The sequence below is a fragment of the Neophocaena asiaeorientalis genome, unplaced genomic scaffold (genome assembly GCF_003031525.2).
Source record: "Neophocaena asiaeorientalis asiaeorientalis breed wild unplaced genomic scaffold, Neophocaena_asiaeorientalis_V1.1 scaffold21, whole genome shotgun sequence".
Lineage (NCBI taxonomy): Eukaryota > Metazoa > Chordata > Mammalia > Artiodactyla > Phocoenidae > Neophocaena > Neophocaena asiaeorientalis.
In genome coordinates this window covers 152,316-170,911 of record NW_020174053.1, presented here as the reverse complement: position 1 = coordinate 170,911, position 18,596 = coordinate 152,316, and the positions used below count along the sequence as shown (strand labels likewise).

The 18,596-nt window shown below is 37.5% G+C and overlaps 1 protein-coding gene across 1 annotated transcript in view; it reads right to left on the bottom strand.

Moving 5' to 3' along the window:
- ZC3H12C (zinc finger CCCH-type containing 12C) overlaps window positions 1–18,596 on the bottom strand; it is a 71,851-nt gene that overhangs the window by 11,217 nt on the left and 42,038 nt on the right. Inside the window, exon 3 of the mRNA XM_024754264.1 lies at window positions 5,750–5,889. Coding sequence (XP_024610032.1) covers window positions 5,750–5,889 — 140 coding nt within the window. The remainder of the gene's footprint in view (window positions 1–5,749; window positions 5,890–18,596) is intronic.

Below are 18,596 nucleotides of genomic sequence, written 5' to 3'. Positions count from 1 at the left end.
AGGTGTGTTGGGTTCAGGTGTGAGCAACAGATTCTTTCCCCCAAATTTGTTTATTTTGTAGTGCTCTTTTTCTAACTAGTGGATGTGATGGTGGGAGAGTCTGAAAAGTAGAAGAGGTGGAGGTAGCAAATGGAAGAGTCTTAAGATGCAGAAGGTTCAAAAAGGAAGCAGGCAGTGAGGTCAGAACTGTTGTTCTGGACATGGCTATTCTGCATTCTGTGTCCTTTCCTGTGAAGCAGGTGCTAACAAAGGCCAGCAGTCTTGTGGGGCTGGACTGAGTGAATAAGAAATTAGAAGTGATTATATGGGGAAAACAGACATTGATTAAATATGGACAGGTAGGGGAATGCCCATTTTCTCTTTGGTGGGCACACTCTTTCAGTACTTTCTAATTCTACCGACTTGTTAGTGGTTTTAAAAAAAAAAAGGTGCCAGAATTCATATTTTGATTAATGATAAAATTCTCTCCTCACCATGCCTTCCTTCCTACTTTTGCTTTTCCACTCCCTGACTTCCCACCCCTGTAAATTCTGGCACAGAGTGCTGGGTATAAGCTGACAGATGTCATGAATTTTTTAAAACAAAGGCTCACTTCTCCTCAATGCTTATTAACTGGAGTTACTAATTTTAAAAAAATCTCTCTTTTCAGCAGATGATCACTACATGCCTACTCTATGGTATGTGCTGTCTAAGTGTCAATGGCCCTCAAGATGAAGAACACTTTCTCCTCAAGGAGGCCTCAAGTTATTGGGCCGGACGAGCCTGTAAACTGGGAGAGCAGGGGCTGCGATCGCCACAAGAGAAGTATGAGCAGGGTGCAGGGGGAGGGGGAAGGAAGAGTGACATGGGTCAGCTTGGCATACAGATTTCATGATGTTCCAGACAAATGAGTTCATTAAGACCAGAACTTTGGTTTAGAAAAGCAGCAGAGTAGAAGTGGAAGAAATATGAATGTCAAAGTCAGCAACTTGTGGATAAATCTCAGGTTCTGCCACTTTCTCTGTCTGGCAATCGTGGTCTTATTGAACCTGCTCTGTCATGTCCTCAAATGCAGATTGTAGGCCATGAGGAGTCGATGAGTTATCACATGTAAAAGCACCTAGTAGAGTGTCGGGCAAGCTCTCAACAAACACTGTGTCCTTCAACTTGATTTTGCCTAATAGATGCATGTAATTATTGATCTCTTTTGAAAATCACAGAAAACCAATACAAAATCAAAAGCCCAGTCTCAGCCACAGGATTTGCCATATTATAGTTATTTTGTGGGCCCCCTAACAAACACTTTGAGGGCAGGTGGCTCATTTATCTGTGTGCCCATCAGCACTCAGCACAAGGACATATTAGCACAACAGTAGATCCTCAATAAATGTCTGTGAAAGGAATATGTAAACTACTTAAAGATGTGTATTTTGAGGGCTTCCAGTTTATTCACTGTCCATGTTCATGCATAATCCGTGGCCCTTTATTTGTGTTTACTTGTATAGGATATGCCTGGATCTTGGAAGCGACTGGAGGAGTGAGGTGGTAGCCTAATAGTCATCACCATCTTGCTTAATTTGCATTTCTTTACCAGCTAAGGAGGTTAAAAGGACACTAATTAGGAAGAAAATTAGTGATAATTAATTGGGATAAATAGTCCTAACCTAAATAAATATGAAGTCAGTCTAGCTGGTAAGTTAACTGAATCTCTAGTTCCTAGCACAGGACCTGATACATAGCCTCGTGCTTGCTTGTTAAATATTTATTCAATCAATGGAAGCCTGGCTAACGCGCTAGTTTGAATCTATACTGAGAACTTTAAAATATTTCTTATCAAGTATCTTTTTTGGTATGGTGAAAACAGACTGGACTATTCAATTTACCAGGCATTATCTGGTTGAGGGCTTTAGTCAAAAGAATTATTACCTGGGGGAGAAAACACCTAACAACCTCTGATTACAGTGGTACACATTTTACAAAGTAAACTGCATACTGATGAGTTCCAGAGACCTGGCATGCTGGTATTTTAAAAATTAAACTCAGCCACATCTCACACTGAGTATTACCATTTTCCCTTCTTGATCTCATATTCCTTTCACACTCAAGAAGCTTTCATTTACATATTTAAACATTGTTTTTTCTTTTTCAGTTTATCTTTTCCCTGATTATTAACGTATTGTAGTTTCCTGTAAAAAATTGGGAAAGTAAGAAAAAGTAAGAAGTAGGGAGAAAATAAGAGTTCATAAGGACATGACCCAGAGGCAATTACTGTTACTATTTTGGCATATTCCTTCTAATCATTTTCTGTGTTTTTTTTTCCTTCTATACACATGTGTATAAATGTATGTATGTATGTATATGTGCACACACACACACAATAACAAAGGCTGCCTTTTACGTAAGAGAGCACCTCCTGAGATCATTAAAGATTCTGCCTAAATATTCTAATACTACATATTCTATCATATAGATATATACTTATTTATTGAGCCATTCTTCTAATGAATGTATGTTTTTTTTCCATTTTTTTTCTAACTCATATTGTACTGTATGTATTTGTGGTCTAAAATCTTTGCCTGTACCTCGGTTTGTTTTCTGCGGAATTATTCCTAGAAGGGGAACTAGTAGATCCAAGTATTTACACTTTAAGATCAAACTTTTCTCGAAAGGTTGTAATGATCTACGTTTCCACATCAGTATAGGAGCAACTCCCTCCGGGCACTGAGTATTATCAGTTTTTTAATCTCTGCTAATTTGATGGGTAAAAAAATAACAGTTTTTAAAATATTCATTTCTTTTTTTTTTCATTTCTTTAATTACTAATGAGGTTGAACACTTTTTCGTCCTATCTGGCACTTGCATTCTTCCGTGAACTGTCTATTCCTACTATGTTATCAATTATATACTGCTTTATCAGTGTGTAGGAGCTCTTTATATGTTCAGGACATGGATTCTTTGTTTATTTGTTGTACTTTTTCTTAAGCAAATAAAAAAATTTTCTCATTGTTAAGAGAATGTCCCAAAATACAGAAGTTTGATCCAATTAAATCTATCTTTCCTTTCATAATTTCTTCTAAAAATTTTAATTTTAGAAACGTCTTCCCCAGCCACTCAAAGACTATTTATAACCTCTAATGGAGATTTTTGACAATTAATTCTTCAACCATCTGCATTATATGGTGTAAGATAAGGATCTAAATATGTATATTTTTTCCAAAGAGTTATCCAATGTCTTGGTACGGCCAACTGAATTATGCCCACCCCTCCCACGCTACAGTTTATATAGCCTAGGGTCTGATTCCATGGCTCTGAGTTCCACCATAACTTGTCTATGGATTCTTATTCTAATTTAATAAAATTTAATAATTATAGATAAAAATAAAATAATCTTCCTTTGGGGTACATGGTGGGTGGTCACTCCATTTGTTTTTATTTTTATTTTTATTGGAGTATAGTTGCTTTACAAGGTTGTGTTAGTTTCTACTGTACAGCAAAGTGAATCAGCTATACATATACATATATCCCCTCTTTTTTTGATTTCCTCCCCATTTAGGTCACCACAGAGCACTGAGTAGAGTTCCCTGTGATACAGTAGGTTCTCATTAGTTATCTATTTTATACATAGTATCATAGTGTATATATGTCAATCCCAATCTCCTAATTCATCCCACCCTCCCCCACTTCCCCCTTGGTATCCACATGTTTGTTCTCTATGTCTGTGTCTCTATTTCTGCTTTGTAAATAAGATCGTCTATACCATTGGTCTCAGATTCCACATATATGCGTTAATATATATTTGCTTTTCTCTTTCTGACTTACTTCACTCTGTATAACAGTCTCTAGGTCCATCCCCGCCTCTACAAATGATCCAAATTCGTTCCTTTTTGTGGCTGAGTAATATTCCATTATATATATGTACTACATCTTTATCCATTCCTCTGTTGATGAACATTTAGGTTGCTTCTATGTCCTGGCTATTGCAATGAACACTGTGGTACATGTCTCTCTTTGAATTATGGTCTTCTCAGGGTATATGCCCAGTAGTGGGATCGCTGGGTCATATGGTAGCTCTATTTTTAGTTTTCTAAGGAACCTCCATACTGTTCTCCATAGCGGCTGCATCAATTTACACTTCCACCAACACTGCAAGAGGGTTCCCTTTTCTCCACACCCTCTCCAGCATTTACTGTTTGTAGATTTTGTGATGATGGCAATTCTGACCGGTGTGAGGTGATATCTCATTGTAGTTTTGATTTGCATTTCTCTAATAATTAGTAATGTTGAGCATCTTTTCATGTGTTTGCTGCCCATCTGTATGTCTTCTTTGGAGAAATGTCTATTTAGGTCTTCTGTCCATTTTTTGATTGGGTTGTTTGCTTTTTTGATATTGAGCTGCATCAGCTGTTTGTATATTTCAGAGATTAATGCTTTGTCAGTTGCTTTGTTTGAAAATATTTTCTCCCATTCTGAGGGTTGTCTTTTTGTCTTGTTTATGGTTTCCTTTGCTGTGCAAAAGCATTTAAGTTTAATTAGGTCCCATTTGTTTATTTTTGTTTTTACTCTCATTACTGTTGGAGGTGGGTCAAAGAAGATCTTGCTGCGATTTATGTCAAAGAGTGTTCTGCCTATGTTTTCCTCTAAGAGGTTTATAGTGTCTGGCCTTACATTTAGGTCTTTAACCCATTTTGAGTTTATTTTTGTGTATGGTGTTAGGGAGTGTTCTAATTTCATTCTTTTACATGTAGCTGTCCAGTTTTCTCAGGACCACTTATTGAAAAGGCTGTCTTTGCTCCATTGTATATTCTCTCTTCCTTTGTCATAGATGAGGTAACCATAGGTGCATGGGTTTATCTCTGGGCTTTCTATCCTATTCCACTGATCTATATTTCTGTTCTTGTTCCAGTCCCATATTGTCTTGATTACTGTAGCTTTGTAGTATAGTCTGAAGTCAGGGAGCCTGATTCCTCCAGCTCTGTTTTTTTTTTCTCAAGATTGCTTTTGTTATTCTGGGTCTTTTGTGTTTCCATACAAATTGTAAAATGTTTTCTTCTAGTTCTATGAAAAATGCCGTTGGCAATTTGATAGGGATTGCATTGATTTGACAAGTGCTGTTGTTTTCTTCACACAGGTTCCTCAGTTTTGTTAATGTTGGGGAAGAGAGGGGCAGGAAGGGTTGGGTGCCAGTTGAGAATCACTGACTTGAGCAAAATGTTGGGCAGCAATAATTAACAGTTACAGGGGACACCTCTGCCTGAAACTCATACATTTAAAAATTACAAGATAATGCAAAATACTGATACTTTATTGGGATCGAGTCATTTCCTCTACTTGACACCAGACAGCATGCTCCCAGGATCTCACAGGTCTTTATTGATCTGCAGTCACTAGAATTTGATTACCACCTAATTTCATACAGCAGATGAGAAAACTGGGGTCCAAAGAGGGTCAATGTGCTGCTCAAAGTGCCATGGACAGTACCTAGCACAGTTGGAATTTGAATCTAGGCCTCTTGACTCCTAGCATGTCTCTAAAAGTCAGAATTTTTACAAAATTTGAAGTAAAATGTTTCCAAATGAAAAAAAAAGAACTGGCTTATGTGGCAAGAATTACTGTTTAGTTAACATAACCCAATAGTTTTTAAACTCGAAAATAACTTTAATGTCCCACCCAAGTGAATGTGGCAGTCACACAAACTTAGTAAACAGAAGCAGACACACAGATTATTCAGCAAGACACTGGCTCAGGTACACACGGAAGCTTGCGGGCTCACCTGTGATGAGTGCATCAGGTCGGGATTGCTCTTTCCTCCAAGCAGGAACAAAGACGGTAACATCCTTGTGGCCTCTTTCCAAAAACCAATCCACTGCTAATTTTATTCCTCGGCAGGAAAAGACTTCTTTGTTTCCATGGCTAAAAGATTATTTTAGAACACTTAAAACACAACAAAACCTAAATTTGACTCCATTAATTCAAATTTGTAAACAGATGTGATAACATAATTAAAATATTAATAAGAAATTCAAATTTAAGATAGAGTTTTAGGGCTCAGAGAAACATTAAGATAACCGAGGAGTGAAAAATCTGTGAAGAACAAAAAGAAAACTGGGATGATTACTGTGTGAAGAATAAAGAAAACTGAGCTTTCAAATGTGAGGTTGTAAAGGTTAACTAGTTAGAAAGATACAAGCTCGTTTTGATAGGAGAGGGAAAAACGGGCCTCAGCCACAATGAGAGTAATTTCAGTCAAATGTAAAAAAGAAGTCACATAGAAAAAAAATCTGTAAAAACAGTGGAATGGAATACTTAAGAGTTTCTAAAAACTCCTCCTTTTCAAGAGTTCCTATGTGTATATTTCAATCCAGTGATTAAGCAATGCACAAAATTTATCAGGTGATCAATGTAAAACAACATACACACATGCACTAAAGTGAAAAACTCAATGCTTAATCTCATACAAGAAACACTTTCCGTCCTTCAGTGAAAAGACACCTGGCTTCTGTTTAACAATATTGTGTTGCACAAGGATTAATGATGACAAAAGGGCATTCAAAATTGGATTAGCAGTTTTAGTGCCTAAAAGAAAATGCCCAACTGAAAGTGTAGTCATTCAATAAATATTTATCTAGCACCAGGCTCTGCTTGTGTACTTTAACCTAATAATCCAAAGTAACACTATTCTAATGTTTTAAAAGAAACAGTCTCCTGCTTTGAATGCAATAAGTACATTTTTTTACAGTTTGAGCACTGAAGCCTCCATTCTTATCTATAATGGAGACAGATATTCTTTGTTCTTGGGCTAAGGTGCACTGAATGGAATAAGGTAAGTAAATGCTCTGTTATCTTTTAGCACAAATCAAACATTAGGTATATTAATATACTGTTCTAGTGGTCCCCTGGAAGCACTAAAACTATCTAAATATGACTACTCATGTTTGAAGGACAAAACAGAAATGGACCAACTTGCTTTATAGGTATTGAAGGCTATAAATGCAAACCTCAGAAACTGTTTATGTTCCATAGACCTGTCCTAATGGTTTGGGGCAACATTAGAGATGAAATCAGATGCACTGAAAGTCTCAGAGAAAGGGATAAGGGAAGGGGGAGTTTGAGGCACATTTTCTTGGAAAGAAGGGATATCTGATGGCCTCAACAATGCCCCAGCAAATGACACAGAGTGATGCTAGGTTTCATGGAAAATACTGAAATTTAAGCAGTCTTTTGAAGAAATATAAAAAATGATGGCTGGGGCTTCCCTGGTGGCGCAGTGGTTAAGAATCCGCCTGCCAATGTAGGCGACATGGGTTCGAGCCCTGGTTCGGGAAGATCCCACATGCTGCGGAGCAACTAAGCCCATGCGCCACAACTACTGAGCCTATGCTCTAGAGCCTGCGAACCACATCTACTGAGCCTGCGTGCCACAACTACTGAAGCCCGAGAGCCCTAGAGCCCGTGCTCCACAAGAGAAGCCACCCAATGAGAGACCTGCACACCACAGTGAAGAGTAGCCCCCACTCTCCGTGACTACAGAAAGCCCGCGCGCAGCAACAAAGACCCATCACAGCCAAAAATAAATAAATAAAATAAATAAATTTATAAAAAATTTAAAAATGATGGCATTCTCTCGTGAGAATATATATACTAATTATTCCTAAATACAAAACTCAACTTGCTAAGACCCAAGTATATTTTTATTTTGCATTAACGCTTTGAGATCTAAATGTATTATGCTTTGCTAGTCATTATGACATTTGGTTTACTGAGACTTAAGAATTTAACTGCTTCTGGCTCTAAAGAGAGGACTGCATAAGCATTTTCTTCCAGATGACTTCACTTGGTTTGGTAAAGACAACCATCACATTTTACTGTAGAAAGAGAAGATTCCATCTTTCTAACTAAATAACTTTCATAAACTGTGCGTAAACAGCAAACCACTTACAAACATGGGACTAAGATTCTACAGATGCTAACCCAGGTATTATACCATGTGCGACACTGACAACAGGTCGTTCCGATTATCTGTTCTTCCCCTCTGCCAGCCCCACACCCCCTTCCCACAAAACCTCCTAGGGAGAACGCAAGCAAGAGGATGAGAGGCACCACACTGTGAATGGCAAATAGAACCATATCAACTGTTGATGGACCCACATCAATCTCTGATTTTGTTATTTGAGAAAAAATACCTCCCCAACATTTGTTTAAAAAACTGTAGTGAAGTTTTCTGTTATTTGCAGCTAAACACATCCTTAACTGCTGCCTTACTCATACCATAAACCAACAGAAAATTCTATGAATATCAGAAAAAAATATATTTTAAGGCAGAAACATTACCAGGGGTAAAAAGTTATTACATAATAGTAAAAAGGGAACAATTCACAAGGAAGCTATAATAATTGCGAACTCAGTGTAAGACAAAAGATCACGGGATGACAAGAAGAAATAAACAAATCCACAATCATACTAATTGACAGGTGAAGCAGAAAACATTTAGTAAGAATACAGACAAGTGAATAATCGATTACAGGTGACCTAATGAACATATACAAAACCCTGTACAAAATTAAAGAGAAAACCTTTTCAAGAACACATGGAACAAGAACACATTGGCTGTGCACTAAGCCACAGAACAGATTTCAACAGACATCAAGAATCTATCATACAATGTTCTTTGACAATACGTTATTAAAGATTAGTGTTGCTATACACCAGTAAACCAATTTAAAATTTTAATTTTAGGGCTTCCCCGGTGGCGCGGTGGTTGAGAGTCCGCCTGCCAATGCAGGGGACACGGGTTCGTGGCCCGGTCCGGGAAGATCCCACATGTCGCGGAGCGGCTGGGCCCCTGAGCCATGGCTGCTGAGCCTGCGCGTCCGGAGCCTGTGCTCCGCAACGGGAGAGGCCACAACAGTGAGAGGCCCACATACTGCAAAAAAAGAAAATTTTAATTTGAAAAATGATGCCATTTTTAATAGTTACAAAAACGAAACAGATCTAAAGAAGAAAAGATATCCCAAGAGCTTTATAGAGAAAATGAAAATTGAAAACCTGTTTTAAAGGGAGTAAGAGAAAACCTAAATGAAAGGAACAATATACCAGTTTCATGGATGGTAAGACTCAATGTATGAAGATGGCAATTCTCAAATTAATCTATAAGTGCACTGAAATCCCAATAAAAATCCTGAAAGCGTTTTTTTTGTGGAACTTGAGAAGCTGATCCTAAAATTAGTATGGAAAAATAAAAGGCCAAGGATAGTTAAGCAATTCTGAAGAACAAAAGAGGAGGAACTTCCCCATTAGCTATCAATACTTGTGCATAAAACTACAGAAATCCAATTGGTGTTTTACTGGCAAAAATAAAAAAAACAGAAAAAGTATAACAGACAAGTGAGCCTAAGATCTCTCTCTCTCTCACACATACACATGTGTGTATAAATCATAAAAGTGTCATTACAGATAAAGAAAAGATGGATCATTTAACAAATGGTACTAGGGCAATTAATTATTTATGTGGAAAAAATAAAATTGTATTTTTACCTCATACCATACATAAAAATAAATTGTATATAGATCAAAGATTTAAAAATGAAAATACTGTAAAACTTTTTAGAAGAAATTAAAGGAGACATTCATGTCAAGATAGGGAGATTCTTCTAAAAGAAGACACAATCACATACTATCAAGGAAGAGAATGATACATTTGAGCACATAAAACTTCTTTATGAAAAAGACTCCATAAAAATGCCATAGCCTGGAAGAAGGTATTTTCAATACATAGGACTGATAAAGACTAGTACTCGTGATATAGAAAGTACTCCTATACATTGAGAAGGGTCACCTTTTTTTTTTTTAAGGCAATAGATATGAACAGTGAATCCTCAAGAGAGGAAACCCAAATGACCAACAAACATGAAAAGATGCTCAACAGTGAAGAAATGCAAATTAAGCTAAAGTGAGACACCACTTCACACCCATCATACTGGAAAAAATAAAAGTCTGCAAACACCAGATGTTGCCAAGGATGTGTGAAAGTAGGAACTCATACATTACAGGTGGGAGTATAAATGGTATGACTATTTAGGAGAGCAATTTGGCAATACTTTATAAAGGTGAAGGCGTGTTTTCTCTCAAACATAGTAATTCCACATCCAGGTAGAGTAAAACCCCATAGTAACTTGAAATCAGATTTAAAGCAATCAGCAGTTGGCCCAGCCTCAGATCTCACATGGGGGCAGGCTAATGTCTTCTCTATGGGTGGGACAGAAAGAAGCAGGCAAGTGGGGATGTGTAGGGTTGGTCCCTGCATGTCCAATACTTCCCTAGCCAATCCTCTCCTGATCAGGCCAAACAAATGAATGCCAGCTAGGAAATCCCTGGAATGGCTGCTGCTGGCATGGAAGTCCCTGCTAGCTGCCAAGGCCCAGAATCATCCCTAGTAACAGTGAAAGCCTGAGCAGACAACTACCAGGTAGCTCCAAACTGCAGGTGGGACTTACAGACTGGGAGAGGCTGGGGGAGACTGAACTTGACCTAACCTTATGAGGCGTGTTGAAGGATGTGACTAATCATATGTGCTGGTTACTATATAAGGGGCAACGGTAGGAGGCTCTGATAAAGAATTATAAAAAGAGTAAGCCTGATTAAAAAAAGTATGAAAAACAGGATGTCAGAGTGAGCACAATGTAGCTACTGGTGCAAATTAACTGTCTGTTGAGTGTTTACTAAAAGAGTAGGATGATGTTTACAAACTGTAGCTCTAATTCCACAAATAGAGAAGAAAATTCATTATAGTTCTGTAGCCATCTTACAGGCTGTACCTGCGTGCATTTAGGGTTTTTTTCCTCAGTAGTAAAAACAGCTAGTTCTATATTTATGAATTGGCATGTTCCTGTGGGCCTCAATTTCTTTCGTATTTCAACAATTTGGCAATAAGGATGGTATACCTCAAGTGAGTCCTGCTGGTGAATTTGTTAGAGGGTTTGTAGCCACCATTGATTAGGTTGGAGACCCTGGATGTTTGCTAAAAAGTGTTCCTTTGACTACTTTGGCTCAGTGGGTTTGGTTTCCCAGGGAAAATGCCAAACTCTCACTGCTAATTCTGAGTTCCTGCTGAGCAAAATGGGTAATAGAGGCTTGAAGGTTGTGTGTGATTCAACACTGGCTTTAATGTAGAAAATATAAGAAGCCTGCCAGAAGGTCTCTTTCTTAAAGGGCTTACTTTACTGTCATGTTTTGAATAGGCATGTTTATAAAAATCCTGCTTTGCAATGGCCAGAGGAAGGCTCATTTAAAGTAGACAAATTGGTATATTTACATAGATTTTTAGAAAAACCCTACTTAAAATAAAAGGATTATTGGTATCTCTGGATCTCAGGAAATAAATGAAAGAATGAACTGGACAGCCAGTAAGAATGAATTAAAAAAACTGAAGGAAGAGATTAAGAAACTGAAAGCACCCTTTTGTTTCTCCAGGTTCTCAACACTTCTCTGCTACTGCTCCTTCTACCCCCTTTCACCTTCTCTGCCTTATCTGGGACCTAGAAAGAGGAGATGATGCCTTCTTGGACAGATGGTTCCCAGGGACTTCAGGATCCCGGGATAACTTCCCTTTGGAAGAGGGAGAATTGCCAGCCTTATTTTGAATGTTCTGGTATGGACTCCACCTCCAAGACTCCCCCTACACTCAACATGCAAAACATAGCTAGGGAAGCAGAAATGATTAAGAGGAAGCAGCAAGGAGTCTGAAAATCTGGATAAGAAACTGTCTTAGAATTAAGGCATCAGGTTGGCAAATGGTTTCCCTGATAACTTGGAGGGAAGGGGAAACAAAAGGAGTCAGGCTTTTAAATTGCAAAATGAGCCTGAAACTATAGTGCCATACAAACCAACTTAGTTTTCATCTCAGTGTAGAGAAAATCAGCCTTCTCCCTTTGGAGCTACAGGGATTCAAATACCCTTCAGAAGTTATCCAGTACTGCTGGGTGGATCAGATGTGGTAAGGGTACCACATCCCTTTCTCCTAGCTGATATCCACCTTAAGAGTTATTTTCCAGTGCCCTGGAAAGATCTGCAGAAATGTGCCAAGGTTTTCTACAGCATGTTTTCAGTTTGCAGCCCTGTGTGTGAGGATGGACACTGACTGTAACTTGGAATGTTGCCTTAGATGAGTCTGCTTGACTAAGGGAACAGGTGTGATGGGGCAAATGGAGTGTCATGGCTTCAGGCACCTTCCGCAACAACTCTGGCTGCTCCTCAAACCTAGGACACCCATTGCGAGGCACTGCTGATGGCAGACTTTGCAGTCTTTCTGCAAAAGGTGGCCTGAGAGAAGCTGCAGTGCTGCTCCTGCATGAGTCCCCCAGTGATTTCCATCAGTGGTTCACCAAGGCATTTTCTAAATGAATGGGGTGGATCAGAATAGACTCTTAATCCTCTCCACTTCTGTGGTAGCCTTGTTGCAAGCACAAGTAAGAGAAAAGGTATCTGTATGTCAAAAAATAGACAGTTTCTCAGGTATTGGCAACAGTAATCCAGTTTGGGGGAAAAAAATGGAGAAAGGTGAAGCCAAAAAGAAACTCAAGATTGCAGTGTTACCTGCCTACTTATTCACACAGGGAGCAAATACTTTTCTGGGGCTACCAACAAATAAGATAGGACTTGCCGATGAAAAGTCAGTGCCTTACTATTGTAAGAAGATAGGATGTTGCCAATGAAAAGTCAGTATGTTACTACTGTAAGAAGATAGCTAGAGACTGAGGAAGATACAAGGGATGCTACCTATAAAACTTTACCATCTCCATCAGGAGACAACCCCTCTCCGCTTGAAATCAGACGGGAAACAATTAGCAAATGGTGCAAACTAATGAGCAAAACTGACTTAATAGAGGAGCTTCAGAGCTGGGAATGGAAAAGCCTTATATGTTTCCTTTTCCTGCCTTAATATTTTCTTGTCCTTTCTTGTAGATACTGGAACCATGCATGTATTCTGCAATTTCTACTGATCTCTCTTGTTTCACCTACATCCAGAAAAACATATAAGTTGTGGGTATCTCTGGACAACCTTCTACCTGTTGTTTCTCCTCTGAGATTCCTGAGCAAATAGGTCCTCTGTTGGAGGAACATGCCTCTCTTGTCCCTTAATGCTGTTCATCTGTTGGAAAGAGATCTCCTGTATAAACTAAAGGCTACCATATTCTGGACTCCAGGTAGAGGATTTTTGAAGCTCCTGGGAGACAAGCCACCTGAGTTAGTGAATATGTGCTTATCTATACTGAGAGTAAATATGTGCTAGGGGTCTGCCATGCTATGGGCCAAATTTTGAATGAGAGGTTTTCTAATATCCCACAACTAATATGCCACGTGCAAAACTAATTGCTGATTTATTAATCATTGCAACTTCCCAAACAGATTTCTGTAATTCATTGCAGAGCTTATTCCAGACAATAAGATGAAATTAATTTGCAAGCTGTGAAAAGGGCTACTAAGGTCTGGGCTAGGGTAACTGAAGCCCCATTTCTTTTATGCAGGGACTCCCTCTCGGAGTTTCAGACATATGCACCTTCTAGTGAACTAGAAATTGGAAACTAAGGGGAGCTAAAATGAACACAAATTGTCTTGACAAACATATTCTTCATAAGATTTTCACTATCATAACTTTATTATTCTGTAAATTCACTTTGTCTTGTATCTAATGGGATTATCTTTAATCTCTTCATGTATACTACTGCAACAAATTTGAAAACCCCTCAGTTCTACTTTTCTGTCTTCAACAGAAGGGCAATTCCATAAGCACTCAAACTAATATGATATTTGCTAAATTTTATAAAAACATCATATATACTTCCCACTAGAGAACTGAAGTACACTTGCTTATTATGTGCCATTAAATTAGTCACCTGTGATGGTTAATGGATTTACAAAGGTGTATTTTGTAATGCAGAGAAAAATTCAGGGAACTACACACTTTAATGTAGCTTGCCTCAATACAGGACCTAGAAGAGAGGGATAATGGGCGAACCATTCCATTTGCTGTGTCTAGGAAACATAATTTCATGTATTATATACTTTGTTAAGTTATATACACACATATCATTAACTAGGTTAACCACAGGATAGAAAGAGTTATTTTAGAATTATAACTGTTATATTCCTGTGGTAGACAGGAGCAAATTGAAAAACATGGAGAAATCTAACAAGGGAATGAAGGCATCTATTAAAGGGGACTACTTCTTTTTAATTCTTTTCGTGGCATTGAAAAAAAAAAGAAATGAGTCTTTTGTCAATTATCTTTTATTTCCTCAAATTTGATTTTGCTCAACTTTGAGTATTTGATTTGAATTAACATATTACTTATAATGCTTGCAAAGAACCTTGGAAACCATAGCTGATTTTTATTTTCTTATATTTATGTAATAAGTCTATCCCTTATATGATCAAAGGAAAGCCATTCTTAAAAAGTTTTTCCATAGCTCATCTAAAATCTAATTGTAACAATCATACCTAGAATGGCATGTTTAGTACTACTAATAGTAAATTAGCACTACTAATTATTATGACAGTATTAGTACTATTAATACTACTACTAGCATTACTACTAAATAGAGATGGCTTTTCATGAGTAGGCCAACACAGTGAAAATAACAGTGTCTGGAATTAGACATGAGTTTTTTTTTAAGTATTTTCTTTAGTACATTTCTGTGTGACCTTGGCAAGTTACTTATTTTCAACCTCAGTCTTCTCATATTTAAAATGGAGATAATCCCACCTACATTACAGGGTTGTGAGAACTGAACAAGGTAACATCCACTGAGCAGAGTGCCTGGCACATAGAAGACTTCAACAAATATTAGTGCCTTCACTTTCTCATGTCCCTTTGGTCCTAATTTTTAGAAAATGGAAAAGAGCTTGCTTTGGAATGAAAATGAAACCAGTAAATCTTTAATAGCTTTAATCTCACTACTGATGGTAAACTGTGATTTTTTTAGATCAATGTGTTTGATATGTGGAGATCACTAAACAGTTTTAGTTTTTTTAAAAAAAACAGAAAGAGATCAAGGTATCAGGGGACTCAAAAAAACAATCCATTGCTTTTTTATAACCTTTGATATATCATCTTTTATTTAAATCAAAAACTTGACCTACAAGTTTGCTACACCCTTCACTGGAAGATTCAAGTATGATTATAAAACTTCTGTGACTTTAATGGGTCATTATATCAAACTGCATATAATGATAAGGATACAAGTTTGTCAGTGAAGTGCCTAGAGTGAACAGTATGAGTAAAATGTATACTTTCTTAAATTTTTTTTTTGCGGTACGCGGGCCTCTCACTGTTGCAGCCTCTCCCGTTGCGAAGCACAGGCTCCGGACGCGCAGGCTCAGCGGCCATGGCTCACGGGCCCAGCCGCTCCGCGGCATGTGGGATCCTCCCGGACTCGGGCATGAAACCGCGTCTCCTGCAACGGCAGGCGGACTCTCAACCACTGCGCCACCAGGGAAGCCCAAATGTATAATTTTAAACTAGAAAACCGTATTTGAATCTTTAGTACCAAAGTCCTTTAAGCTTAGATATAGTTAGCTTATATAATTATATTATATTAATATAATAATAATAATAGATATTTATCGAACACTAAATTATTAATACACCTAGGTGCTCTTCAAATACTTGATGACTTAGTTTTTCAATTTTTAGGCCTGACTGTACATAACCCATGTCATATACATGAAAATAGATGTTAATTTTAAAGAACTCTTTCAAATACTAATGCATTAGCAACATTTAATGATTGTTAAGAAGAAACTCTCCTACATCTATCCCATTTCCCTTAAGCAAGGAAACAGGAGTACAGCTGGATATCATCTTCAATATGGAAATAAGAGAATATTTTCCTTCTTATTAGTGTAGTCTAATTAAATTTCATATCGTATTTAAGAATCTATAATTCCATGTGCTGACTCATGGGCATCTAGAACTTTTTCTTTTATATTGAAGGCTCATAACAAGAGATTTATGTCTATTTTGTCACTCTTATAGCTACTGAACTTTTAATCTCTGATCTCTTTCCCACTACACCAAGATCACTTTGAACCTAAACCTAGTGGTCTGGATGCAATATACCCAGAAAACTAAATCCCTTGTTACAGATAAACTCCCTTCTTACAGATAATTTAATCAGGTCTATCAAGTTGTGTTCCAAACAGAAATCCCAGAGGCCCTTCTAGGGAACAATGAAGGGGATTTTTAACTGGGAAACACAGCCCCCACTTATACCCTCCAATTCAAACGATACTATGTTTTTGTTTGTTTTAAATACTGGGCTTCCTTTTAAGATTTGCAGGATTGTACTGCTTCAAAGGAAAATAAAAGTCTGAAAATTACTGATTTAGGACAATGAAAATTTCAACACCAAAATTACAGTCGGAGTCTTAACATGAAAGTTCATTATTACCCTCCAGTTGGTACAGACACAAGAGCAGTGTGGCCAAGAGAATTTTGAGAATGGGAAAGGATAAGGAAAAAGGAAAGTAGAAAGATGTCCTCACCTTATAAGGTCCATAATTTGAAGCCAAAATCAATAATAGGAAGCACATCTACCTAATCTAGATCCAAGTGGGTCATTAGTCTAAAGATGCTGAACAGAACATACCTGTTAAGTAGATGTAATAATGTCTTCAATATTAAGACAGGTAGAAAACGTAAAACTCGAATCACTTTTTTCCTATTATAATTGGGTGACTTTTCCCATTTCTTACAATCACTAGTTAGGTGATTTATAATTAACTTTATTCATTATGTAATAGGATTATTAATGTTGCTATTTCCTAGGTTAGGGTTTAAATAAGCATATTTAAGATAACAGGAAAGTTTATTGACCATTGGTCTACGAAAATTCATTAATGATGACAGGTAGAAGTATATACTTAGGGTTATAAAGAGATGCAGTGGAACAGAACTAACATCTGTCTTTGTCAGACTCCACACTGATATAATCAAACAGAAAAAACTAGTTCTGATTCTGATTCCTTTCATATTACCTAAGAATTTTCTTTAAAACAATGAGAAATGGGACACTGCCAACTAACCTGTAAGTAGTACCTATGACACTGACACTCATCTAGAGGGAAATCAGGCTGTCTTTTAATTGATGTTAAGCCCCCACTAAGTTGGAACTTAAAAAACATTTCACTGAGAGGTTACCCAATAGAAGTATAATGTGAACCACAAATATAATTTAAAATGACCTAGAATAGCACATTTTAAAAATTAAAAAGTAGGTGAAATTAATTTTAGTAATATATTTAACTCAATGTATCAAAACTGATCATTTTTACACATATTCAGCCTAAAAGTTGTTATATTTCATATATTTTTGTACTAAGTTTTCAAAATCTTGTATGTATTTTACATTTACAGAATATCTTAATTTGGATTAGACACATTTGAAAATCTCAACAGCCACATGTGGCCAGTGGTCACCGTACTGGACCATGCAGATCTACTGCACATAATTTTGATACATTTTTGTTGAGAGCCAAAACCAAATTTGAATGAACCCTGGCAAGCTGTTGTCTCACACCTGTAATCTAAACAAAAAACTTGGACTAGGTGTCCTGGAGGATTTTATTAACTGTGAGACAGGGCTGTACTAAAATGGTAAACAGGCAACAGAACAGCAAACCCATCAAACAATTGAAGGCAAGTCTTGGAGCCCAGGCAACATGGTCTTCAATATTCTAATTCACACTGAAAAGAGTTCTCAAGTCCATACAACTTCACAAACCAGATTAGATACATAAAAGCCTTTGTACCTTCAAAAAGATTAATCTAGATAAATAAATCCTATTTATACAGACTGCTAAATTCTGCTAATATTTTATAAATATATAGGCTTAGCCCACAATTCTTGATATAAAGAAAAGTTGTTACAACTTGGGCATTTTTCTGTTCATATTCTGACTCTATAATCTGACTATATATGATTTCTGTTCAAACTTTAAGAAAATGACTTCAGTGGTTTACCTGAGTGCTTTTCTACACCCCAGTTAAGATTCAGATTTATACAACACCAGCTGGTTTCTAACACGAGTCTTTTTGAGGGGTAGGGGTCAAGCAGATGGTTGTTTTATTTATGTACTCTCTGCCATTAGACTGGTATACAAAGGCAATATTCTTCTTTTTCCAGGAGTTGTCCACAATTTAACTTTTGCATATATTTTCAAATATAAGTAGGTCTCCTTGTCTGCAGTCTTAGTGCTCAAATCCTTCTCTAAATTTCTCTACAGAGTGAACTTTCTTAAAGGTAAATGTGGGGCTTCCCTGGTGGCGCAGTGGTTGAGAGTCTGCCTGCCAATGCAGGGGACACGGGTTCGAGCCCTGGTCTGGGAAGATCCCACGTGCCACGGAGCAACTGGGCCCGTGAGCCACAAATACTGAGCTCTGCGCGTCTGGAGCCTGTGCTCCACAGCAAGAGAGGCCGCGACAGTGAGAGGCCCACGCACCACGATGAAGAGTGGCCCCTGCTTGCCACAACTAGAGAAAGCCCTCGCACAGAAACGAAGACCCAACACAGCCAAAAATAAATAAATGAATAAATAAATTTATAAAAAAAAAAAAAAAAAAA